Genomic DNA, 26,678 nt, shown 5'->3' with positions numbered 1-26,678 from the left:
GTGGCTTTCACGTTTAATGGGTAATTTGCATAATTCATTATTTTCTTAATCAAGCCTTATCTTAAGCATGCACACTTCAAATTCAATATGATTTGGCACATACATCAACCATGACATAGTGCACAATATTGAGCCTGGTGGCATAGCTTTTAGTTTTAATAACTAATTTGTATAATTCATGATTTTCTGTAAATAAGCCTTATCTTAAGAATGCATGCTTCGAATTTGATACCTATTGGTACAAAAATGAACCATAACAGCGTGTACATGTCCCATGTAGTTTATCGACATGGTTTTTACCTTTAATGAGTAATTTGAATTGCATACTTAATTATCTATATCTTAAGCTATATCTTAAAAATAAAAACTTCAAATTTTATTTAACTTTGTACAAACATGTATTTTTATGTAGTTTTCAACTGTGATTTTGAATTGTATAAATAAGCATAGTTAATACTTAGGCAACATCTTTAGAATGCAAGCTTTACATTTCAGATAATTTAGTAAATACATTGATGGTACAGAAGTAAATGTCATGATGTGTCCTTTAAAACTTGTTGATTTAGCTTATAATCTTGATGATTAATTTGCATACAGAGTTTTCGATCATTAGGCAATGTGTTAACTATGCAAGATTCAAATTTCATATAGTCTAATATAATTAGATTTTTAATTAAGGAGTACACCATATATGATACCTTCTCACGATTTTGCATTCGAAGAATGTGTGTAGGAACAAAAATATATGGTGTTGTCTTTACGGGAGACATTCAGTTTGAATCTGGTCTGATAATAGAACTGATTAATGTTCTCAGTCACCCTTACCTTTTAGTATTACCTTGAACTCGGAGAGTTTGATATTTATTGTAATAACATTCCTTTTGACGATCTTTGTATCGTTGTATCCATTCTAACTGAAAGAAAACTGCCTTATCATTTGATGTGGATATATTCTGTGACATTTGTCGCAAAAGAGATAATATGGGTCAGGCTGTAGTTTTCAAGGGACTATATCATGATCAGATACTTAATTGCTATTACTATCGTCGGTATAAATTATTATAACCCACATTATTCAGAAAATAATCTTTTTCTGTCAACGACAGATTTCTGCTGGGCTAGACTGGCTCGTTATTCTTGGGTCTCTCTATGTTCGAATGAAAGCTGAAGTAAAGGAACTCTCTTCTGAACAAGGTGGGACGATCTCGAGGAAAAGTAGCACAAACCAAATTATCTCGCTGTTGAAGGTAAGTATCGATTTATCGAGTACAATGTAATCTCAACCCAATTGTGTCCTCATCAATCCAGTTAAGGTATCGGAATGACAGTGCATTCATAGTAACAAATCATCTGTAATATTGCTGTACATCGTTATCTTGTCAAACATATCCATCGCTCATTCTGTCTAAACTATTTGTTACAGGACGGTACAGAAACAAATGAAGTGAAGCAAATTTCCTTACTTCTTGCCATCTATAATGAGATCACATTGGCATATGGACAAACAAAGATGGCAGATCAGTCAGTAAGTAGAAGCCATTTTTCAAATAAATAATAAACTATAATATTTAATTATATTATACCAGTTATTGATTGCGCAAATCGAGAGATTAGATTGGTCTAGACAGCGATCTAGCACGTCTAAAATGAGTGATAATGCGCGATTCGCACACATCCAAATGTTGATGTTCACTGTTCGACCACGAAAGTTGTAGTCCGCAGTGATAGTGAACTCTGCGAATTTTCAGAGGATTTACTCAACGAGACAATACTTTATGGGAAATTATGAAGGATATTTCGAAAGCAACCGAGTTATCGCGTATTTGCACATATCAACTACTAAGGTCAAAGCACATGCACGCGATCGGTTCTACTTCTAGCCTCAGCTGGAGTGGAAACAGCTGAGTATGTCCTGTCATAAAGATAAAGCAAATGTAAGAACTTACAATGACCGACTTAACATTAATTTGTCTGCGATCCTTTCCTAGAGTATAGTATCGGTCATCAATCCGAGAGGGAAATCCCCAACCACGAAAATCTACTGACGTAACTTTAAGTTAAAGTGCATTGTAAAATCAACCTGCCGCCATCTTCTCACGCCACCTTGTCGCGAGGCCGGCCGGGCAAGAAGCGTATTCATTAAACCACTTCAAGTTTATACCCTGAGTCAAGCAGACTGTTTATTCAATACTGTATACTTTTAATGAGGAGGTCAATAAACATATTATCCCTAGAAACCCCTAAAATAAATCTAGTCGTTGATGCTGAAAGCAGCTCTATTGTTATGCAAATTATTCAGAGAGGGGTGGGGGGTGGGAATGAAACCAGAAAACGTTAGTTCTTTTCTTGTTTCCGATGTTTTCAATATACTGGTATAATATAATAACGATAAACAACGCCCTGGGGATGGTATACCACTCGGTTTTGACTAATGAACTCAATATATGCCCTCGCTATCGCTCGTGTATATATTTGGTTCACTGGTCAAAACCGAGTGGTATACCATCCCGGGGGGAGGGGTAATTACTTAATTAGATGGCTTACAGTTTGTAAGTAATAACAGAGGCACACTATCAATTTTACACTTTACAGATATCCTTCCGCACTGAACACTTTGTAAAGTAACTTCTGAATGACTGGGCCTGGTGTCGCATGGACATTTTGAAAATCGCTATTTTGTAAGGTACATAGTCAACATTTGGTGTCAAAAGTGACACATGCAATCACTGAGTTGGGCATTTAACCAGTCGGGCGATGCTGTATGGATTGAGATATTTATCATAACAGGGTTGATCTCGAAATGAGCAAATATGTATTCGATGTTTATATTGAATTTGATTATGTTTTCTATTTATTTACCATACAGTCGATTACAAGAGTCGAGGATGTTGTAAAAAAGACACAGGTACTCAATCAAGAGGTATGCATAGTCTTAATAGTTCATATGATATTGGGTATAAGTACTTTAATATCAACAATAGGAATATGTATCTTCAAATAGGTAAAGATATCCCTTACCAAACTGAAAGCTCAGTACCAAGCTGTCAAAGAGCTTTTTCAGGGCTTTTCAGCTCTGTGGCACACTACCAACAGTTCTATTGCAGACATTCAAAAATGTGTTGAGCTGCTGAATGTCTGCAACAGACTTCTAGGGTTTATGTCTGTTAGGAAAAAAATTCTTAAGCTTACTGACAGCTGTCTGCATCTCACTGACAGCTGTCTTCAGCTCACCAACAGCTACTTGCAGTTTACTGGCAGCTGTCTTCAGCCACAGGAGTTAATTTCTAAATAATGTCTGTCAGGAGTGTTTACACTTTGCTCTGTCATGGGCAAAACGACTAGCAGCAGACTTTTAGCAGCTCTTGTTGTAGTTTCCAGAATATTTTAAAGTTACCTGGACAGTGGCAATGTGGAAGGACATACCAATCCAAGGGTTTTCTGTTAATATGCTTCTGTGTCATAATAAATATTGCTTGGAATTATACTTGCCTAAATACTTATTCACTAAAACATACATCAAATGTATGCAGGTGAATGTAGGTAATATTTATAAGAATGCCTGCAACACCATCAAATGTCCAATAACTACAGTACATTTACATGTTAAAATATATTTATTAAGTTTCATTGTTAAGTATAAACACTGGAATCTGTTCTTGTTAAAATGTAAACCAGCTGCATGAACAACAAAATCAATCCTTACAGAATACCTCTAATATAAAATGTACATGTATTGTTGTATACATTTATTATTTGCATCGTTCACACTCACAACTTACCGAGATTTAATGTAACTGTTTTCTCAAATTATTTGTAATATGTCACCTACATAACAAACATCCATTTTAAAATCATTTGCCAGATTTAGTATTCAGGGTTTGTGATAGCCATGCACGTATATTAGTGTGAAATTTGTTTACTATACTTCAACTTGGGACTAGCAATTAGTGGTTACATATGCAGAAACACGGCCCATTTTCAAGGCTACTACAGGAAATGTCCCCTGCATTTCTTGACTTGGGCCGGTCGTGTAGCGTATAGGCATTGAAAAGAGTGGTTCATTTTGGGCCGCATATGATCGGCCTCGCCAATATCTGAGTTTTCATTTTCACTATAGTCGGTCATATTCAGGGTTGTCATACCCATCATCAACGCCGTCTGATAAATCTCGACATTCGGATGTCAACAAGGGATTTTGATTCCCCTCTTCATTGTCAAATAACTCACAGTTGTCTTCATTTTCCTCCGTTATGTTATAACATGAATAAATAAATATGACGCTCGCCATCTCCTTCCTGTCGATCATCTCATTAGTCTACCAAACTCGCTTGAAACGGTATCGGTATTGTCTGTGTACGTGTTCGTGTGTTGTTGATGTCGAGGGACATCACCCGGAAGTGATGGGAGTTCATCGTGTGTAGGCCAATGATCGCAAAGTTGTCCTCAGAACTGGAATGGCCACTTTTCGCTTCCATCTCTCATAGATTGCCATTTTGCTTCAACTTTTGGAGATTACAAGTATACTGCTCTGTTTTGAGTCGATACGTAACGTGAACGTACGGTGTAAACAAACCCCTAGCCCTGAGATCGCTGGCTTAGGTTACATCCACAATATAGCGTCACAGGCTCTTTCAAAGCTTGTGGAAAAACTGCGAGGAACAAACATTTTGTTTATGGCTAATAACAGCGCAAACATGGATAATATGAAAGAAACAAAATAATAAACAAAAATATATATTTTCAAAATTGAATCAACGACTGTTGTAAAGTTTACAACGCATTGCAGTTTTGAAATTATTGTGAACGAGGCTATGACGTATCAGCCAATCAAATCAACGGGCGCAATCTCACCAGCACTTCAAATCAGAAAATGTTGGAATGAAACGGAAGATGGCGGCCGTGATTCACAAAGGCAAAGAAAATCGTCTTCGACAACTGATCATGAGAAGAGGTATACATCAAGACCTACTCATTTTGGTGATGAAGGTATGTTAATTTAACTGACGCTTTCATAGCATATTATAGGCTCTGGTGTTTTTTTAAACGATAGAATCCTGGTCGTCTATGTGTAGACGTTATATCTTATTTACTTAGTAATAGTATAGTACTCGTGGCCGTACGATCGGAGGCTTTTCAGACATAGACCTAGACCTCGGTTGCATACATAGACTTCTACAACTGTTTGAAACTTCCGAAAGTTGTTTTTAAAGTACATCTGATATACATGTAATATTCAAGTTGGAGTGTCCACTTTGTCGATTGAAAGTAGGGAAGAATGCACTGCTTGCCTGGTGCCGTGTGTAAATTGGAATCAGATTACAATCCCCCCCCCCACGATTTATCGTGTAAAAATTATTAGTTTCTCGTCGAAAGAGTTCCTATGTACCGCACTGAGTCTTGTTAGAAAAAGTGACAAATTAATTTATTCAATTAAGATATGGAATGGAACAATGTTGGAGTGTTTTGTAGAAACCAGTGTGTCACAAATCATTTAGTAGTAGTACTAGTACACCCCATGATCACAGCCACATTTACACAGTGCTCTGTCATACATTGTACATGCAGAACACTTTTCACCAACTTGATGTAAACAGTATGTCATTGAGGTCTGTCCGTATGTGTGTATGTGTATACATACGTATGTATTTATTTAATAAGGGTATGAACTTTCATTTTAATCAAAGGTTGTCATGTTTAAAATGCTTCATATTGATGTATTTGTGTATTCATTACGTTATAGTGCAAATTATAGAACACAACACATATTTAGTTGTAAGGAGAGAGTAAGAATATGGAACTCTTGTTGAGGCATTGTGGCCATCAGACAAGCAATATTAATTATCCTTGTCTTATTCTAAGTAGAAATGTTAAGTGTGACAATGTGGGAAGACTGCGAGTTCATTATTTTTGTATAAAGTTTTTATAAAAATGTTGTTCCTTAATTATGGCTGCTCTGATGTACTTTTGTATTACCTAGGGTGTACCACTGTTAACACACTACAAGAATATACATTTTGTAGATTCTATTTACCAGTTGATAATTTTTGTTTTGCCAAAATTAGTGTTACTTACATGCATGTTTTTATTTGTTGCATCTTAGAGTAGAAACTCAAGATGACTTTAGAAAAAGCAGTGTCAACATAAAAGTACAAAAAACAGAAAGTGGACAAAGAAAGCAAACTCCAGCAGGACAAAAAATGGAACACATGCAGCACAGCAAAGCAATAAAGCAAAGACTGACAAAAATAGAGAAATTGCTGAAGAGAAGCAAGCCAAACGCCTAGCAAAGTTGTATGGCAACTTTAAAAAGGATGAAGGAACAGGCCTACTTTCAAAGGTACTAGTAACTTTTTTAATCTGTTAGTGTATAAAAACAAAACAGAGCAATATAATTCCCCGAGAGGAGCAAATAGTAAAAAGACACAGGACAGTTGGCATTTCTATAGATTCTTTGTTTGTAGCATGTAACTGTTTATTAGAAACAAAAGATAAAATGAACTGTGTACCTCTCCCTTCACATTCATAACAAATATTTCTTTTGTTAATTGATTGCTCTTGTTTCTTTCTTTGCAGTGACTTTCAGGAACCAATGGATATTGATTGATCTGATTCTGATCCTGATCCTGATTCTGCCAAACTGATGATGTAAACTACCGAAGTGATGATGTAAACTGCCAATGTGATGATGTAAACTGCCGAAGTGATGATGCCAATGATGAACACAATGGCTTTAGCTTATATAATGACTGAAAGTGAAATAATGTCAGACTCTGAAACTCCAGCAACTGTTGAAAGCCAAACTCAAATTGCCAGAGCTCTTTCACATGTATGATGTAGGTAATTCTTTAGATTTGATTTGAAGAACCCCATCATTAAGGGACATATATTTTTTGTCTTCTAATCACGGGATGAATACAGGTACTATTGTTAAACTCAGGTATGTTGGTACTGTCATTTCACTACAGACATGTCTCAAGCCTTTTAGTTATTTTGGAAAAAAGCAATAAAGTTGCTTCTTGTTTTCATTTAATTCTTCTTCTGCATGATTTACTGGTTGCAAAAGTATGTGCCTGTGTGTGTAGTATGTACATACATACATATATGTGTATCCCCTAAAACATGTAAGTGAACAAACTTTGTGAGTTTGTGAAACTGACATTTTTGAAATATGTTTCAGTGGGAACAAGCATTCAAATCAAATATGGTCAGTCCTGATATACATTTGTATATCAAATATATTTCCCCAACGTGTATAAGCATGTTTTAAGTGTCAAAATTAATATGGTTTAAAACATGTTTAAAAGTAGTTTCAAATGAGTTGACTAAGGACTTCTGACATGTTTAAAACACGAATGAAACACTCAAAACTGATCAGACTTGTTTTGAACTAGTATAGAACACTTTTTAAACTAGTGGATTTTTGGTAAGGAATTCCCCTTTTGCAGTGTGCCAATGACACCTGTCAGAAGTCTGCTTATAGTCTTTCAGCAGTCTGTCACAATGCTGTCAGAAGGCTGTTGTTAGTCTGTCAGGTCTGTTAGTGGTCTTTCAGATGTCTGAGGATAGTCTTACATAAGTCTGTTATAAAGCAGTTGAATGTCTGTCAGGTATTTACCTGAGCTGTTGAGAGTTGTTCTCTGCAGCTCAAATCTAATTACGTATGCACAAAAATCAGCCTTCCGGCAGCTAACTGTCAGAAGTCTTTTTGAGAGCTGCTGCAGCTCAAAAACAGCTGTCTCATTTCGGTAAGGGATGGATCTTTTATCTGTGTCGTTGCCTTCACCAGACCTTCCGTATTACTGATATAATCATTAATCAGTGTATAGTGACACTCACATTATTTAGTTCACAGTACAGCCAACAATATTTCCCGATTTCAATTGACGAGATATGTTCACAATTCTAGAATCAATGGACACTGTCAGAATTGGGAGAGAAATGTGTTATGCCTATGTACAGCCTAGTCTAGCTGCTAGACCTTGGATGTTCTTCCGATACTGTATGTATGTATGTATGTATGTATGTATGTATGTATGTATGTATGTATGTATGTATGTATGTACTATGTATGTATGTATGTATGTATGTATGTATGTATGTATGTATGTATGTTGTATGTATGTATGTATGTATGTATGTATGTATGTATGTATGTATGTATGTATGTATGTATGTATGTATGTATGTATGTATGTATGTACCGGTATGTATGTATGTATGTATGTATGTATGTATGTATGTATGTATGTATGTATGTATGTATGTATGTATGTATGTATGTGTGTGTGTGTATGTATGTATGTATGTGTATGTGTGTGTGTGTGTGTGTATGTATGTATGTATGTATGTATGTATGTATGTATGTATGTATGTATTTAAGCGCATGCTTATATACGCAGATATACAGATTGTGTTCCGTTGTGTGCAGGCGTGGTTAAATGACAAACATATAAATGACACATATATGAATTAATATAATTATTGTATTATTACGTATGGCAGGGTCGAAAGATGGCGTTAAATTTGCTGAAAAATGAACAAGGCAGTCCTACAACCATCCTTATGATATCTGATGAAATGTCTAAAAGTGACAAGCAAGTCATTACATTCCTTACGCATTTCAATGCTGTTATGACTGTTCGTGGTAAAAAGGACTTGTTCACACCCTTCAAGATGTTGATGGTTGCTCCTACAGATATGCTGGTATGATGCATTTAAATTACTTTGTGTATTTCAATATGTCCATAATATTTAATCAGTTATGTGTGAGATGTCAGATAAATATAGTAGAACATTTGAATATTTACCTGTCTCTGTTTCTAACTAGTATTTTCGAAAATGGTTGCTTCATATTGTGTTATCACGGTTTTATAGGTTTACGCACTTCCAAACGTGGTAGTACATGGCCATTGCACGTGTTGATATATGTGTGTATGTGTGTGTGTGTGTGGGGGGGGGGGGGGGTCCAGCGATCGGTTACATCTATACTATTGTGTAATAGAGCGTGACATTGTGTACTACATCATTTTCTGCGAAACGTACCTAAATCATTGTCAACGGTGTGCAAGACGATTCCACGTGTTCGTAGTCATATGCCTTAACTACAGTTTTTATGAATGAATATCACGCTACTACCTGATTCCAATAGACTTATTCATGACAAATGACAATATATTGTGTATAAAAGTGTTTACAATTGCTTAATGACAATTTCCTATCCTTAATAAACCCAGGGAACTCGATCATATTGATTCACCAACCCTACAACTTGGCAACAATAACATACTAGGATGAATTTTATATGGATTAGGGCAAGTATCTTGAATGGGCGAGTACACAGACGCACAGTCAATGTTGGCTTCAACATTGTTTGGTCGAGGTTTCACATGATAATATTCTTATTATTAAAATTATGATCAATTATTTTGCAGAAATCATACCTACCGACAATGCCCGACAAATATTTGTGTGACAGACAGGAAGAAGAGGGTTGTTGGTTAAGTAAGTAGTCCAGAACTGTACACCCCTTTCTTTCGAAGGGTTTGATAACGAGTGACACAAAAATAATGGTATGTCTTTTTTCTAATTGCGTACGAGGTCGAGCATCATATAGAAACGCATATTGTACAAATGCGCTCATCCCTATAGTGTCAACAATTATTTTACTATTGGTAGCTGCACAATCCCTGACCACCTATTAGTAAAAAGGAAATGTCCACTTCTTTTCCCAATTCCAAATGACAGGAAATGCGAAAATATTGTGTAATCTACGGGCACAGTACTAGCATTACTGTAATAAATTGTTATTACAAAGGGCTTATGTCAAGTATAAAATAAGAGATACACAAAGGTTATTTCAAAATTAAGTGCGCCAGAATAATCTTGAAATGTGAGGTTGTTGGCGCTGAGACTGGTAACTAAATGAAATAATCATTTACATTTCATATCCTCAAAATTGAATTAGCGGCCTTGATTTTCAAAGATGGATAACTCCTTATGAACAATATTTTGACTTAAATATGAATGCATTACAATTATCCTGTAGTGAAATAAACAAAATAAAACATCAAACGTTTTTGTTTTATTCAACTGACGTAATTTATTGTAACCATTGCAGCCTGCAGTAACGGCCATCCTTACTTCAAAAGCATTGATTGCAGTCAGAATGCACAAAAAGTGTGCCGTACGTGCTCCATTAAACTGTTAAGCAATGACTCGAAATTTCGAGAAAGGTAAGTCACTAGACGACAAGTATGGTCTATTTGTAATAGGCAGATGTATTTCATCAGAATGAGAGGTCAGAAATTACTTGTGTTCTGGCCTAGCCTGCGGAAAACGCCTTAACCGAAAACACATATGTGCATTGCAAATAGCCGAAATCTGTCTTTCAATGGACGAGAGGTTTGTGGCCATATGGATGGAAAGTGGCTATTTATCTTGGATTTTTATTTGATGAACAATTATGTTTTTCTGCTTGGAAATACAATGTGAAAGAACATATATCAAGTTGTCACTAACTGAAGAAATTGCAAAACACTGAATTAATGTGTAAAATGTTTGTTATTGTAAGTACAATAACACCCATGTACATTTTACACAATGTTTAGGGATTTTTGAATGTATTGAGTTACACACAGAATTGGTGCAAGTTGCCCCACATTGTCTTGTCAAGTAGAAAACTGCAGCAAAATCATTCTTTTTTAAATGAAAAATCCAAAATAAAGATTTCTTTTTAATCCATATGGTCACTTTAAATTTTGGGTTTAAAATGGCTTCTCCTTAAAGAATACAAAAAAATGAATGCAAACATATCATTGTGTGACCTCAGTTGTATAGCAGTTGACCCAATACTTAAAAATGAAATGGACAATTACAGGTATAGCAATCATAATATCGATAATGCAACTAATTATTGCCTTAGATATAGTAAGAATTGCCTTGGTGGCAATTGTATAGGAAACTACTCTTGCATAGAAACATGTACAGTTTTTCTTTTCTTTTCTTCTTTAAGCAACTCAGTTATTTATCATTTTCCCTTTGTGTCTGGTGAAAATAAATAATATGAATGAATATGAATATGTGTTAATTAAACCATTGTCTTATCCATTTCCACTTTAGAGACAAACACACTTTTACCGGACATTTATTAACAGGCCCAAGCAATAGAGGAACAGAAACCCCATATCCAGTGCGGGATATCCTGCACATTCCAGTGGCAGTCCTGCGTCTTCTTACACATGCTGCAATGTTATTTGGTAGCATAGAACATGCTGAGGTAAGATTGAAAAGTTTCTGTAAAGCCTAAACAAATAATTGTTTGGTTCCGGGTAACCGACCCCACCTAGATTTTCACAGCCGACCCTAAACCTTTTTTTACTTATATCCAGAAAAAATAATAAAATCGCAATAATTGTGAAGTCTCACAAGAAATAGTGGATGGCATCAACTTAAAAAGACAAAATAAAACTTTTCTTCCAATCTGTAATGGCTGTACATCTGATAGGAAGAAATAAACAACACAGAGACCATTTGGAAAACAATGGAAAACTTGAACTAGACACTCACACAGAAAGAAAATATAATAAAATAAAATAATAAATCTACCTACCCCACCTATTCTAATATATAGTATAATCGGAACCACACATTATTTATTAAGCCTAATTCAGACGACTTGGTGTCATTTATTCCGCCAACTGAAAGTCACTGTTGTTTGTATATCAAAATGAAATCATGCAAATTGTTGGTAGCTTTTAATATCACAACTTAATGATGATTGGCGATTCATAATCGTCTGACTTCAACTGTTTGGAAAAACAGATCATGAATGGAGTTTTTTTCTCATTTGTTTTGACCGAAGTATACAATGTTATCACATATGTAATACAATGTTACAACGCCAGTATCAAATCTTACTATAGACTAAATAAGTTGGCGCCCTAGCACTAATTGAGCGGCGTTTTCAAAGGTTGTTTCAATTATAATGATGTTGCGTAGACTACACTTTCCATACAACCCTGATCTTGGTTGGAGGCGAAATTTGTTATTCTACTTTAACTCAAGAATACACAGAGACTCCATTCCAGTTTTGACCCTCGAAGTTAATGATTATTATAAATGTACCTTGATATATGACCTCGACTTCAAGGTCAAATTGAGATTTGTACAATACCTTATAATATTTTACATTCGGACAAACACTATTCAAGTGTCTGCACCTGTGTTTATATAGGCATGCTTTCAAGTTCAAATAAAACGAATTGTTCAGTACCATTGGAAGTTTTATACCTAGAGACTCCAAAAATAGACACACCGACATTGTTGGAATTAAGCTTGGTTCTGGTATACTGACTTAATCTCCAAGGTCAAATTGCAATGTGCAAAATTCACTAACCCACGATACACTAAGCCACAACCTTGTCATTCACAATGCACTAGATTCTGACGTTATCGCCGTTCATAAGTCAATAGTTGGTACTTATAGTCACTTGCTGGTGCTGCTACTGCTGCTGCCGCTGATGATGATGTAATCTATTATTTTTACTAGGTCATAAGTAAGATGATAAACTTGCAAAACAACTACGATGTAAAGGTCGAAAGTGTTCCAATATTCTTGTTGAGACACATTAAACAAGATGCCACAATGTTATCAAAAGCTATTGGAGGAAGTATTGATGACGCACTGTTGACCATGCATCTTATCTTACAGAAAGGATTCAATGGTAAGATACGATATCATGTACTCTTGCTGCAGTTGTACAAAATGTGAACTTGTCACTTAATAATTGCTACTTTGCATCTTACGAGTCAAAAAGTTGTTATCTGGTTAATGATACATGCATCGATTCACACAGGAAATCATATCTACCCATTGTCTCTTCATAAGTGTGATTTATTTATAGCATCTCACTAATAAACATATCCTTAAGTCTGTGTACCTCTGTTTCAGTTACCCACAATCTTGCAGATCCGTTGCTAAAATCGGAGGAGGCTAGGGCCAAGTTTGAAGAACTTGTAACAGACAACCTTATAAACCCCATGATTTTGGTAAGTGACATATATAGAAATATATAATCAATCAGTTTATTTCAGAACAACAAGACCAAGGCCCAAAGAGCAAACAATGTTTCAGTTCATAGAATAAACAAATGTATAAGTACAACATTAACCTTAATAGGGAACTTGCAATCCAGACTGAGCATGCTCAGACGCAAAGGACTCTGGCATTATCTGTGGTTATCGTAATACCTAATCTGGAGCTACTGAAAAAATAACCTCCCACAATGGTCACGGTAACTATGAATTGATCATTTGTGGTTACAAAAAATGTACCAAAATGTTTACAGTGCTAATTGATTAGTATTTATTATCACATTTCCCATCATGCAACCTTCAACATGGCTGGTTTCCAAGTTCCCTATTGAAAATGAAGGAGATCAAGTTGCACCAATCACATTTTAATGTTTTCTTTCGTTCATATTTAATTTGTAGGAATTAGACACAAGATTGGAAGAGGCAGTTCATTTAACTCTCAAAGATGCAGGTCTAGGTATTTTGCATATTTTTTGTCCATAATATTAGTGCTCGATCGGGGATAATCATTAAAATGCATGCGTATCACACATCGTCATTATTATTATTTGAATTATCAAGTAAATCATTGTTTTGATAAATGTAAACTGCACAATATAAATTCATAATTCTATAACACAGACGAGACGGTCTTAAGTAATGCAACATGTGTCTGAAGACTCATTTTGTAAAGTGTACACATTGTGGCAATTATTCAACGGTAAAACCATTTAAAGTTTTAGACGGACAGGAGGTCCAGACTGAATGAAGTATGATAATTTGTTTTTTCAGACAAAAATGAAACTCTTCGAGCAATATACGAATTGGATGAAATGGCTCCCGACATTAATCAGCCTCCGCACATGATACCTGCATTGTGGAATTATCGATCTAAATTTTCACTCGAGCAGCTTGGTCGACTACTTCAGCAAAATCAGAAAGACCGGCTATCTCAATATCCTGTTCTGTATGAATTCCTCCGGATGGTCAGTATTATATAACATAACACTTAATTCTAAAATATGCATTTAGTGTTGATCTGCCGTGCTTTGTGGTCGCAGAATTACTAGAAGGTATTTCACTCGACAAAGATATCGTGATTTTTTGGTTTTCATCGTTAACAATTTGCTAATGTTTCATTGTTCGTTTAGAACAAGTTACAGTTTCGATTTCTAATGGTTTCATTACAACTGTTAGAATATTAGAGCCAATATATAATTCAGGGATATATCTTATGTTCCATAATTACGCACCAACTTGAAGGCATCCATTATTTCCGTAGTATTGAATATAGAACGGTTACTTTTATTTATATTTTTGTATTAAGCTATGAAGGTTTGTATGTTTTCTTTTAAACCAGTTTACCTACCTGTCGGACAGCAGGAACACTGTTTATATGTGTATGGTATGAACTTGTCCATAACCAAAATCTTTTGCAGAGAAATTAGCATCCCTTGCTTAGTTCAAAGTTGTGTGTACTGTGGTTATGTGTTTATTTTAAGCCTCTAACTTGCAATATGTCATTAGCAATAATGCTGCTACCCCGCATCAAATATGATGATACATTGAATCTCAATTCCATGATAACCTTGAAGGGGGACTAAGAACATGTACTATGTAGTCTGAGAGTGTTATCTTATATTTTTAGTGCTGTGTGTACACACTTGTTTGTGTTCCATATTCCGGATTTAAATGTTAAAAAAGCATATGACTACAATCATGTGGACTGTAATATTTTGTGCATATACATTTGTATCGTAATATGATTAGCAGCAGCATATATTGTAATCTTTTTTCTTGCACTATCAAACACAGTATCTATTGTTATTTTCATCGACAGGAACGATGGCTGCGGGCACTGAAGTTTCTACCAGACATTGTTGAACTTCAGATTCGATTGAGAAGAATGTTCAATTTACACTTGTCGATACAAGAAGCAGAGGATAAAACAATTGGACGATTCTTAATGGAACATGGTAAGGACCTTTTTCACAAACTATGCTTCATTTATGTTGCGCTTCTGGGAAAAAATAGAAGTTCCTGAACAGGCTTAAAAATGATCCTCATAGATTTGAAATAAGTCAATGAATAGGTCTCAATTGTTCCACTCTTCATTGTGAAGAGATTCTAAATATGATACACATTGTGTTTCCGATACTACATGTTACGTACATCACAAATTACCACAGTTCAGGTGAGCCCTGTATGCACATACTAGATGTCAGTTTATATTATACATAGTTGATATAGGCACCTAAACTCTAACATACAACATGGACTTTATCATATAATTATGTAATGTTAGTATACCAGCGTTACAGACACTGCCATTTTGGGTAGCATGTGAAACTTAATTTAGGACTTATATATTTTCCAGCATCAAAACTTACTTTACTCTATAAAATTACTGTACTGATGATGTAGAAAAATCTCCATAATTGGCGGCCGTAATATGTTGCCAACCTTTATCTGTGACATCATATTATAAGGCTAGTGTAAACATCAAACAAAAAGATCTACCTGCCTTTGTCAAATCCTGGCTTATAACCCCTTGTATGTGAATTATACAGGTAGTCAGCTAAATCTGAAGCCACTATGGAGGTATATATTGCACCAAAAAAGGATTAAATCTATTAAGTACATTTGTGTAAACCGTATACTGTTTGAGTGCACAAATATAGCGTTGGTATACACTTCAGGACGAAATACCTGTTGCAATAGCGACTATAGTGTTGTGGAAGGTAAACAAAGAATCGCAGTTGTCTTAATTTGTTGAAATATATAGCTATAACAATGCAACAGTGAACATGAAGCCTTGCTTTTGAACTTCAGAAGCCGTTAACGTATATTGTTTAGTTCTTCGTCAATAATAAGATGCTGATAGGCGTATTCAAGTAAATACCTTATGTTTCCGAGAGTGAAATTCCATTGCTTGTCTTGATATTGTGAGATAAACCTGCCCACTGTTTTCTTAATTTTATCTTCGCTATCGATGCAGGTGAACACAGACATCTGGTTGACTGCTTCTGTAAAGCCTGGTCATTGCTAAGCAATGGTATGTTTAGTGAAGGATTGGGAGGTATGTTTATTCTTAATTGTCTCTGATATTGCACAGTAATCATGCTGTTTTCAGACGTTTAGTTTTATGACCATCACCACTGTATATGTGTTCCATGTGTACATCTGTAAACAAATAGAGACTATTATGAATTGCAGGAATTGAAATACCAGCAAAGTTCAGAATTGACAAAATCGACATTCAGAGGGAAAATATAACTATGCTGCTACCGTCGACTAGTGGTCGAGGCGTATGTTCACTAGCTTTGGTGGATGCTCTTGTCTCTGCTCACAATATATTTGTCAGAAAATATGCTCACATTAGGAACTTCGAAAAACGGTTAGTAAGATTTCTTTTCATCGATCGTCTAGTAATTGATGCCACTATTCTATGGTTATATTGGATACTGTTACAATGAACCTGGGTAGACGTTATGCTATCCAACGTTATTTCCACACAGTATTAATTTTTAGGAGGTAACGCTGAAACAACATGATAGACTTATCTTATATGGCAACCGTCAAGTGACCTTCAAAGATCCATTGTTAATCTTCAGATACATCCATATTTAAATCCAAGCTGAGCTCTTGCCAGAATAGTGATTCAAATGAGCACAGTTTAATTACATGTTATTTCTTTGATACAAAATGGGTGTATTTAAAAGATGTTCAATATTTCTCTATGCTGAATACTTCTGTATTTTTCTTAACATTTTCGCACTAGGTTAAATGAATCTGAGAAGATAAACGTTACGGACGTAACGTTGGCCCACCTCATTGCCTATAACCCTGTGGATGATCTTGAACCTCTCGTGGCATCACATTGTGACTACTCCCTGGAGATAGGTGCTCATAAAGGAACACAACAGGACTACGACTTCCCGGCGCTTGAAAGACAAATAATTACACGATTCATACAAGGGAAACCACTCATTCAGAGAGAGGTTTGTTAAGAAAAATAATATATTGGTCATGTAACGCAATACATAATTTATCCCGATCACAGAAATTTACCCCATTCGCCATCGGCATTGTTACTGTGTTTTGCCACGATACCACCAAACTACACATTTCATTTTCAGCACACCTGAACTATGTATGCATGCATGCATGCATGCATGCATGTATGTATGCATGTATGTATGTATGTATGTATGTATGTATGTATGTATGTATGTATGTATGTATGGATGCATGGATGGATGGATGGATGGATGGATGATGGATGGATGGATGGGTGGATGGGTGTGTGTGTGTGTGTGTGTATGTATGTATGTATGTATGTATGTATGTATGTATGTATGTATGGATGGATGTGTGTGTATGTGTGTGTGTGTATGTATGCATGTATGTATGTATGTATGTATGTATGTATGTATGTATGTATGTATGTATGTATGTATGTGTGTTTGTGTGTGCGTGCGTGTGTGTGTGTGTGTGTGTGTGTGTTCGTGCTACTTAAGGAATGCTTTAATTTGTTTCTTGATTTCTTTTCAATTGAAGACTATTCTCATGGTATACAGTGACAGTATTTGTGACAAATTTGCCTTTGCCAGCTTACGTCGTCTAATTCCCCAGGTAAGTTTTAAATATGGCGAAGATATTTGGTAGATGTAGGTACTGGAAATGAAAATTTTAAAATCTAAGTTCACATCCTCAGAGGCTGCGAACGCTTCATTGTCATGATATTGCTTTACTGTGTTGTAAAATGTTACAGTGTCATTGATTGTGTTCTATAAATTAGCAAATACCTACATACTTTTTACTGTTCGCAAAACGTTAATTCAATTATTGAGAAAGTAAAGGAAAAATTTGAAATTTGAAGCACCCTATGCGAATGCGAGAATGTAACTTTGAAAGGTGTATAGATTTTGCAGCATTAGACGGTACACTATAAAGAGATTCATGTCTTGTGTTTCATATCAATATTTGGAAACCAACTTACTATCATATCTCAGTTGTTTGTGATAGTACAGATCCTCGCCCATTTAATGTTTTTCAAGGGCATATTTGAGTAAACCCGTCTGCTATTTTGGCCGATGTGTAGCCGATAGTGTCCTGTTAAACGGGTGAGGCCGTGTACCACAAGAAAGTTATTCTTCGAATTGACGAGTTTTTAGGTTTTCCTCCAGAAGGTCAATCGTATGACCATTTTACTCTCTCCCATTATCATGTTAATGAATAAATTCACTATAAAAACCCATTTCGTATAGATTGGGTAAATGATGTGATTTTTTCCACAAAAGTTCAGTTTGAAATCAATTAAACTGGCAATTCGAGCAGTTATTTCCGCTATTAACAGCTAAGAACAATGGCATTGTCTACGGTAGTTTTGTTACATAACCCTGATGCATGTATCACGTTATGAACAAATTCTAAGCTAGCGCGGTGCTGTTTTTCAGACCTGTTCAAAATATATACTTTTTTACACACACTTTACAAAATAACAGGTGCAATTGCAAACCTACTTGTGCGTGGCAGCACATGACATGTGTTTATGATATTAGGCATGGCATCACATGTATTTGTCAGATACTGGCATGTAACTGTTGGCGAGGTGGGACATTTTCAAAGTTAATGTGGACAGTTTCAATCACATTTAAACAATTTGTGGATAGTTTCTTTGTGTAAAAAGTGTCCATTATTAAAATGAAATTGAGATCACAGCTGAAACAATAGGACGAGACAGAGAGGAGTGTAACTGTTATTATTGCACTACCACAAATCTCTCAGAAGCAAATTACATGTATCAATCCGCCATCAATCAGGCTAATGCAGTACAGGAACAGGAAACCACTGAATGCTGAATACGGGTTTACGTTATGAGTAAGCAAAGCAAAGCAATGCAAAGAAAACTTTATTCATTTGCCAGTTTATAGTTCAATTATATGTTAGGTACAGTTAACAAAACATTAGTTTTGATTCCCGTTTTCAAATTCATTATCTTTTTCAACTTGTTCGTTGAAATGTTCTCTTTATATTGATATATTTTGTAGACGAAAATATCACCAGGAACCCAAAACGAAATTGAATCGCAATTTCAAGCTTCGGTGCGTTTGCCAGATCTGTGTACTTCACTAAGAGCTGTAAATTTGGCTATTGGGTTCCTGAAATCATGTGGTGAAGAAAAAGACATGCCTCTCAACACATATCTGGAAGACACACTGAGATTGCCTGCAGAGGATGGTATTCTAAGTGACAAGGTACATATTATATACATTACATATATATGTAATTTACATCAAATGTTTGAAATCAAATCGAATGTCATAGATTAATACGATATACCTTGATGATTATATAATAATTTCTATTCATGGTATATTTCAGGCTAAGAAGTCGTGTACGCTGTCACACACCCTGTCTCTATGGCAAATACTGGCTGTTGCAAAGGCTAAGCATTCATTGAAAGGCAATTTGGTAAGCAAAGTCATATTTTTTAGTATTTCCCTGATGAATTGATGATGATTCTAAATGGTTTAAAATGTAAAAGTTTATTTAAATACTTTCTAATCTTCAAACTCTTTTAATGAATTGTAAGTTTTATGATATAACTCTGTCTGTTGCAATTCAGTTACATGTGAATATTTAAGATGATAATTTCTTTAATTATCATTTTTATAATACATTATGAACTCAGTGCAGCTCTAGTCACAGGCCGTTAAGTCTCCCATAGGATGGGCTGTAAGAGTGGGTTCCGATAGTGCATCTGTCCACCCTTCCGTATATCCGTCTGATGTAATACGCCATTTCTCTGACATGCAATATCGACTTTAATTCAAAGCTGGTACAAGGATTACATATCCCATGGAAAATATGCACGTCATTTTGTTTGGCGACATATGCAAATTTGATCGGATGTCGACCATATGTCTGGTTACAAATAAATATTATTGCACAAAACTTTAAAACACAGGCTCCATGTTATCCTGTACATGCTTTCTTTTAAAACATTATCCTGGTCTTCAGCATCATTTCCGTATACGTTAAACAATTTCGTGCATATCATGAACACTTTGCTGTATTTATATGATGTCAATTGCTTTTATATAATGTACACCGGTAAAATAGGAAAAGAGAATTATATCCAAGCATTACTTGCAGTGCTCTTATAACGTTTTAATGAATGGTAGCCATAATATTTGTGGTAAACAAAAATTTATTAACTGCATAACTTAAAAGCTGTACTACACAGAGACCACATGCAAGTGTCTAAGCCCATATTATCAGGCGTAAGTTTTCTTTTAAGACCGTGACGTGTGATTGTGACCTTCTCTTTAGGACCAATTATCAAAAACAAGTTAATTCTCGCATATTGCAGACACTTTGTGCCATTAAATTGAGGTCAATATTTTGTTACGTCTTTGGCACAGGTAATAAAACAAGGGAGTACACATACATGCGTTAATTTCGGTTCTCATACAACTTTTTTTTTACTGAATGGCAGCCACATTGTGTGTAAAAATAGGCATCGACATTTCATTCAAGTGTCTACTCCTATAGTGTAAGACAGTATTTCTCTGCTGATATGACCTTTATCTTAGTATTTTTATTTTGACTCTGATTTACATCCAGAGTCAACATTTAACAAAACAAATCAATGTCATAATTATATTAATTAAACAGAATTAAGGCAATTTGTCTTTTACGAAAACATGTTGAATCCTAGAAAATCGTTGTTAAAAATACTTTGTTATCCTTTTGAATAAAATAAACGTATGCTTGCTTGATTTTCATTTGAACACATTTCTTTATATGTACAGACATAAGATATATTCAAAGAAAAGATCATAAGATCTGTAAGCGTTCTCGTTATTCCCTAAGTTTGTTATCGTATATGTTTTCTTAAGTTGAAAAACAATTAAACATTTATCTGCTTAAAAGCTACATATGTAATAATTTTTCACATAGGATCCATTCAATGATGTTTCACATCGTTTCAAGGAAGATATACCAAATGATGTAAAACCATCTCTATCAAGTGTACTTCCTCGCATTGATGTCAATGCTCTTATGAAGGAAATATTTGAATTTATAAAGTTGGAATTGATAAAGGGGCGAAAGACAGACATTGACCCAAATCAACCGTAAGTAACTGTTACATTTTTTTAAAGGAATTGCTTTGTAAAGTGTTTCAATGTCTCTTGAAGATTGAATATACAAATATCTCGTATGCCCTTGCAAAGTGATCCATATTATCCATATGTGTCTAACTCTTTTGGCTTTGTTGTATTAATGTAACTTCAATCAATTGTTTTTAAATGAAGAACCATTTCGACATTTATTGACAAGTTTATGTATTATTCTGATTCATATATAACCTAAGCACACCAAAAAAGTGAACCATCACAATATTAACTTAGACTGTGTGGTCTAATTTAATGATTGTGTTATGGACACAGCAATATTATTGAATTTACTTTCAAAGACACGTATTCATGTGTAGTGTTCCAGAATTCTAGCGATTATTAACATACTGCTGAAAAGAACAAGCAGTATTTTCAAACAAAAACTAAGGAAAGAGTAGAACTATCTGGTCTTCATCAAAGTAGCTGAATTATGCAGTGTTACTATGGTTTACCATATCGATTCATCTCTGACAATACTGTAAAGTTGTTTAATTTATTCATAATTTCAACTTTTCCAGTCCCATTGGGAATTAATGACTCATTATGTTTATAATACTCCAATTGAAAAATCACACAAATCTTGTCATTTAAGAATCAGTGTTCCACCTTTATTTGAGCATAGACTTATCAAGCTTTTACAAAATTGATTACTCGGTATAGCGAATAATTAGGGAATCGTTTATACTAATGTCGCAGTATATACATAATTACCAAATTACGTACAATTAGTTATACTGTTTTAAAACCCTGGTTATTATGTTGGGTTCGTCGTATTGTATGCGGCGATAGTTTGATTTACCCAGGTAATTTGTCAAAATATTACAAGAGGTGAATATCCATCTATCATTAGTTCATTTTTCACATTTGTCAAATCAATTACTGATTTCATTTCAGATTGACCGCTACCCTTGAAGAATTCTACTTGTCTAAATTTTCGAAATCTACAGATGGTACTACTGATTTGAAAAAGTTACCATGCCAGCTTTTGGTGAAGCACATTGTGAAAGTTTGGCATGTGCTCCATGAACATCACACAGATATCCAGAATGCAGAATCAAGATCTTAAGTGTTTGCAAGAAATATGTGACACTGTAGCCGAGACTCAAATTCTCAAAGCAGTTGATGTGTTGATCCTTGATATCAGGATTAATAATGAAAATTTCGTTAATGAATATCAATTGCATTATATAAATGAAAGTGGTTCCACGAAATAAGCCGTCCCACATGACCAAAATTACGTGACCAATGAAGTCAACATTACTTTTCAGACCGAATTAGACTATATCTATGTTTTTCCATATTTCAAATAATAACTCATAGTTATTGTGTTCAAATTCATCTTTAATGCCATCTGGATTTTGAATGATGGGTTTCTCCGCACAGAAAAGATATTGCGGTGTATTGACATCAAATATGATGAAATAAAAAATAGGTCAGTTCGCTGTCTATGTTAACTTTGAAAAATCATGAACAATTTCAAATAGTTTTTTTTTAATAGTTTTGTTTGTATCAGTGGTATGCGCTTTATATCAAACTTAGAGCCCGTGCTTATGAAAATTCTAAATCCCTCTATACATGAAATGTATGTGTGCTTCATTCAATCAGTTAGGACCAAATAGAATATCACGAATCTGTATAATTAATATTCGGAAGTGTAGATAGTTGGTAGTTTGTCTCAACACATACTGTATAGACATATTCAATTCAATTCAATTCAATAAAAGTAATGTTTAGCTCAACTCCACCATCCATACTCCAAAACTCGGCTTACGTAATCATTATATACCGATTATGTAATATAAACAAGGTATAGCTATTAATTTGTCACTTAATGGAGTATTTAAATGATTATTATGTGGAAAATTATTCATTTAATATGCAATGTTTTTCATTATATATACTATATAAAATCGTTTCCATGCTATTGTGAAAGACTCTCACCTCTGACCCATACGTGAGCACTTTACAAATCAACATTCCCAAAATATAACTGTCGAACATTGTTTTCCCGACTATATGTCACTACTTGTTAATGTGATAAAAGTGCATTTTGTATCACTATTATTTGTTAGGACTTTGAAGACAATAATGCATGTAAGTAGATAGTTATGCCAGACCCTCTATAATTGCAAATAATGCTACGGATATAGTTTATGGACTACAGGATATTGTAAATCTAACCAATTTAAAGGTATTTTAAAACAGGAAGTACCACATATCGAATATAATATGGTCAAAGTTCATTTTCCAGGCATTGTAATTTGTTGAACATTTAGTCGTATGTTTTAGATTCATATTCTTTTTTAAAATACTTAAATAGCGGCAGTGCATGATTGAAACTAGAATTGCCAAATGAAAACGAGTCATCTCTACAACATTGACGTAATTATTCTTGTTATATATAAATGTGTATCAAATATTAATCCTTGTGTGACTTTGTACCAACAATTAGACACACAGTTAAGTTGGTGAAATTTAATTTGAACATAGTGCATTATGTAATTATCATGAATAATTACACAGTAAATACAATTCTGACCAAATTAATTGATTATGTAACATTCCATATATACAGGATAGTTGAAAGTATATACATGTATTCATGATTCCATATATTCGGTTTAGGTAGATTAGGCGGATCATTTTATATTGTGTACCCAAGCACATGTAGCACAGAGGAGGACTGCTAATTCAAAATGTCCACATCACCCCACATCACCCCAATCCCATGCTGTATGTATGTAAATCAGAACTGCTTTCGTTTAATTTTGTGAGTATAAGAGTTAACCACAACTCGGGACATTGGCATACCACTTTCTACCTATTTTGTCATATTTTATATTCGCAGGCCTTGGCTATAAAATATGACAAAATTAACATGATGACTTCAAAGTTTATCGGTGAAGTATTATTGTTAGAAGAAATCCATCATTCAAAACCAGATTCGAAACCCTTGTCATGATATCTACTTTGTTGTACAAGCTACTGTTGGTGTCTGTGAAATATAATGTGAGATATTAACAGGAATTACTATTCCACAATGTCAATGTATACTTTCTTACATACAGTGAACTAATGTTGTATATGAACACAGCATTTCTTTCAAAATACGGTATCTGATTGTCAGATTACATTCGACATTTCTAATGTTTAATGTTTTAAAGATCAATGTATCTAGATGCTGTGTTCGCTCTTTAAATTCACAATATCTTATAAATATTATTGTATACAGAAACCATTGAATGTTTAATGTTAGCTATACAAGCCATTCATTTCATTAACATTCTCTATGTAATAGATTTGTGCATTACCTGTGAGAAAAACAAGCAAGAATGTCATTCAAACCAAGGAAGGAACCGCTGTACAGGGCGTGATGCTTAAACATTACCTACCAAACTGTTCAGTCCAAATTTGTCAATGTATCATATTATAATAGCATCTGAGTAATCGCGTGATATTCAAATGTTTATGAATACCCGACTGTGAGGTTTAATCATTGCAAAATGGATTGTAACAGGTAGCACAGATCTCCGCTAAATGTAGTTCATTATCCTTGATGACCCAACGGGAAGTCATTAATGTTAAGATACATATTATGAAGTGTTGTTTGATGTAGTTATTAGGTAGCGTTGAGCGTTACATTATTTGTTTTATCACGAATATTTGATTAGTTGAAAAACTAGTTATCCAAATATACTCATGTAAACGAATTATCAATACTTAATCGCTATGGTTGTCAGGACAACATGCACAATTCTCGAATCATGGTTCAACAGCAGTTTACATCTACGAGACGTGATAACAATAAGTTACGAGAAAATTAGTCATTTTGCTTAATATGTACTAATGGAGAAAAATAAGAAACTTTCAAAACAAGACTAAAGTTCCTTACTAGTAATAGTGACTGAGAAGTACGTAAATTTGATCAATGGATATAGAATAGTTCCTTCAGGAATGACTGCGGAATCGGGAGTCTTTTGTTTGTCCAATTAAATGAGATGTATTCTCTCATAATTGGCGCCATTGTGTGTAAAGGTACATTATGTGCAACTGTTCTCCTGACAATTTTGGTGATTTAAACAATTTAGAGAAAATATGTTATGCAGGCAAAATAATTACATAGCTGTTTTGTTACGTGTTTTCATATTGTAGAATCTTAGTAGACTTGTCAATGCATCCATCTATTCAGATAACTAGAATGGTCGATGAATGTAAGAAGTTACTTTGTACCCATCGTAGACCACTTAGTAAAATTACTATTATAGTAGTCAGACTTGCCACAGTAATGTTGGGGGGTCAATGAATTCAGTCATTACAAAAAAGGAGTGTATAGAAACACGTCTACTTCTTCGTGGCTAAAGTCATGATTAATTGTTCATACACCTTAACCACATGTAGTACTAAGTGGACTTTTTACATGGCAAATACGAGAAAGGATGCATTCCTCGATAAACGATCATGTTGCGTGAAGTCTCATATGCATGTATTTTTCTGCATCTGTATGGTAACGGTGTAGGTCCTAACTTAGGAATAACACACCAGCGGATATATAAAATCTACCACGTTATTTAATGCCACGTTACTTTGTAACATAGCAAACCAAGCCATTGTGTCTATCAGGTTAATGCATCGGTGATGTTTCATAACTTTCTCTCAATATGCCATTAGCCGTTCTAGTTATTAAATAGATGAATTGTCAAGATTGTTGTCTGTCCTTGCCATTGGTATTTTAATTGGCTTGTTTATTTTTAAAGAGTGTAGTTTCGACGCATTAAGGTATGTATCTGTTTATGGACGGCGTCGGAGATAAGTGGCAATACGTAGCAAAGTGTCCTCAGAACATATTAAATGTTCGATGTAAACCTGTCCGATCGCTTTGTGGTTAATTCACATTAAGATCGCTCAGTAATATAAACGTGATAAGATAGCATTCGACATCGCTGGTATGGCTACTCTATATTCAACTGCTAGAATATTAACTTTTTTTCTGTATGTCATTGTCAATTAATGGTAATAAATGGTGTTGGGAATAAATCAAACATGCTTTCATTGTATCTGTGTATGTTTTCGCAAGGATATCATCAAGTATTATATTGAAATACATTATTAGAAATAGAAAGTTAATTTGTACATGATTTCATCTTACGACCAACTAACATTTGCACCCATGAAATTGAAGTTTAAGCAGCACTTTGAAAATACAAAGTTTAAGTGCATTACAACTTGAACTTGAAAAGTAACTGATATGGTGCAATCGTCCTAGATAAGGCTTATGATTATGAACAGCTACCAAACCTTGGTGAGACTTAAACATTAGGTATTCATTCAAAGAAATGTCGGGTGTACCAAAGAGTATGTTTGTAGGCATATTTATTGACCTTTAGAAATATATATGCTGCGTCAAGCATATGCAAGTATAAT

At 34.6% G+C, this 26,678-nt stretch overlaps 1 protein-coding gene and 1 long non-coding RNA gene across 2 annotated transcripts in view; both read left to right on the top strand.

The window, feature by feature from the left end:
• The window catches only part of LOC144436803 (E3 ubiquitin-protein ligase RNF213-like), a 181,123-nt gene extending 154,840 nt beyond the window's left edge, over positions 1-26,283 (top strand). Inside the window, exons 73-92 of the mRNA XM_078125663.1 lie at positions 1,107-1,247; positions 1,424-1,525; positions 2,867-2,920; positions 8,503-8,703; positions 9,432-9,501; positions 10,118-10,232; positions 11,119-11,275; positions 12,548-12,722; positions 12,950-13,047; positions 13,492-13,549; positions 13,864-14,057; positions 14,912-15,047; positions 16,070-16,150; positions 16,288-16,468; positions 16,853-17,072; positions 17,632-17,706; positions 19,125-19,331; positions 19,459-19,548; positions 21,040-21,215; positions 22,152-26,283. Coding sequence (XP_077981789.1) covers positions 1,107-1,247; positions 1,424-1,525; positions 2,867-2,920; positions 8,503-8,703; positions 9,432-9,501; positions 10,118-10,232; positions 11,119-11,275; positions 12,548-12,722; positions 12,950-13,047; positions 13,492-13,549; positions 13,864-14,057; positions 14,912-15,047; positions 16,070-16,150; positions 16,288-16,468; positions 16,853-17,072; positions 17,632-17,706; positions 19,125-19,331; positions 19,459-19,548; positions 21,040-21,215; positions 22,152-22,323 — 2,703 coding nt within the window. The 3' untranslated portion in view covers positions 22,324-26,283. The remainder of the gene's footprint in view (positions 1-1,106; positions 1,248-1,423; positions 1,526-2,866; positions 2,921-8,502; positions 8,704-9,431; positions 9,502-10,117; positions 10,233-11,118; positions 11,276-12,547; positions 12,723-12,949; positions 13,048-13,491; positions 13,550-13,863; positions 14,058-14,911; positions 15,048-16,069; positions 16,151-16,287; positions 16,469-16,852; positions 17,073-17,631; positions 17,707-19,124; positions 19,332-19,458; positions 19,549-21,039; positions 21,216-22,151) is intronic.
• Positions 4,820-6,995, top strand: LOC144436703 (uncharacterized). The gene is made up of 3 exons (XR_013480974.1): positions 4,820-4,986; positions 6,101-6,337; positions 6,574-6,995. It is a non-coding gene; the product is annotated as an uncharacterized LOC144436703 (long non-coding RNA).
• Positions 26,284-26,678: the final 395 nt, after the last annotated feature.

This window comes from Glandiceps talaboti, chromosome 6 (genome assembly GCF_964340395.1).
Source record: "Glandiceps talaboti chromosome 6, keGlaTala1.1, whole genome shotgun sequence".
NCBI lineage: Eukaryota > Metazoa > Hemichordata > Enteropneusta > Spengelidae > Glandiceps > Glandiceps talaboti.
The sequence above is the reverse complement of the archived record's forward strand: the minus strand, read 5'-3'. Positions and strand labels throughout refer to the sequence as shown.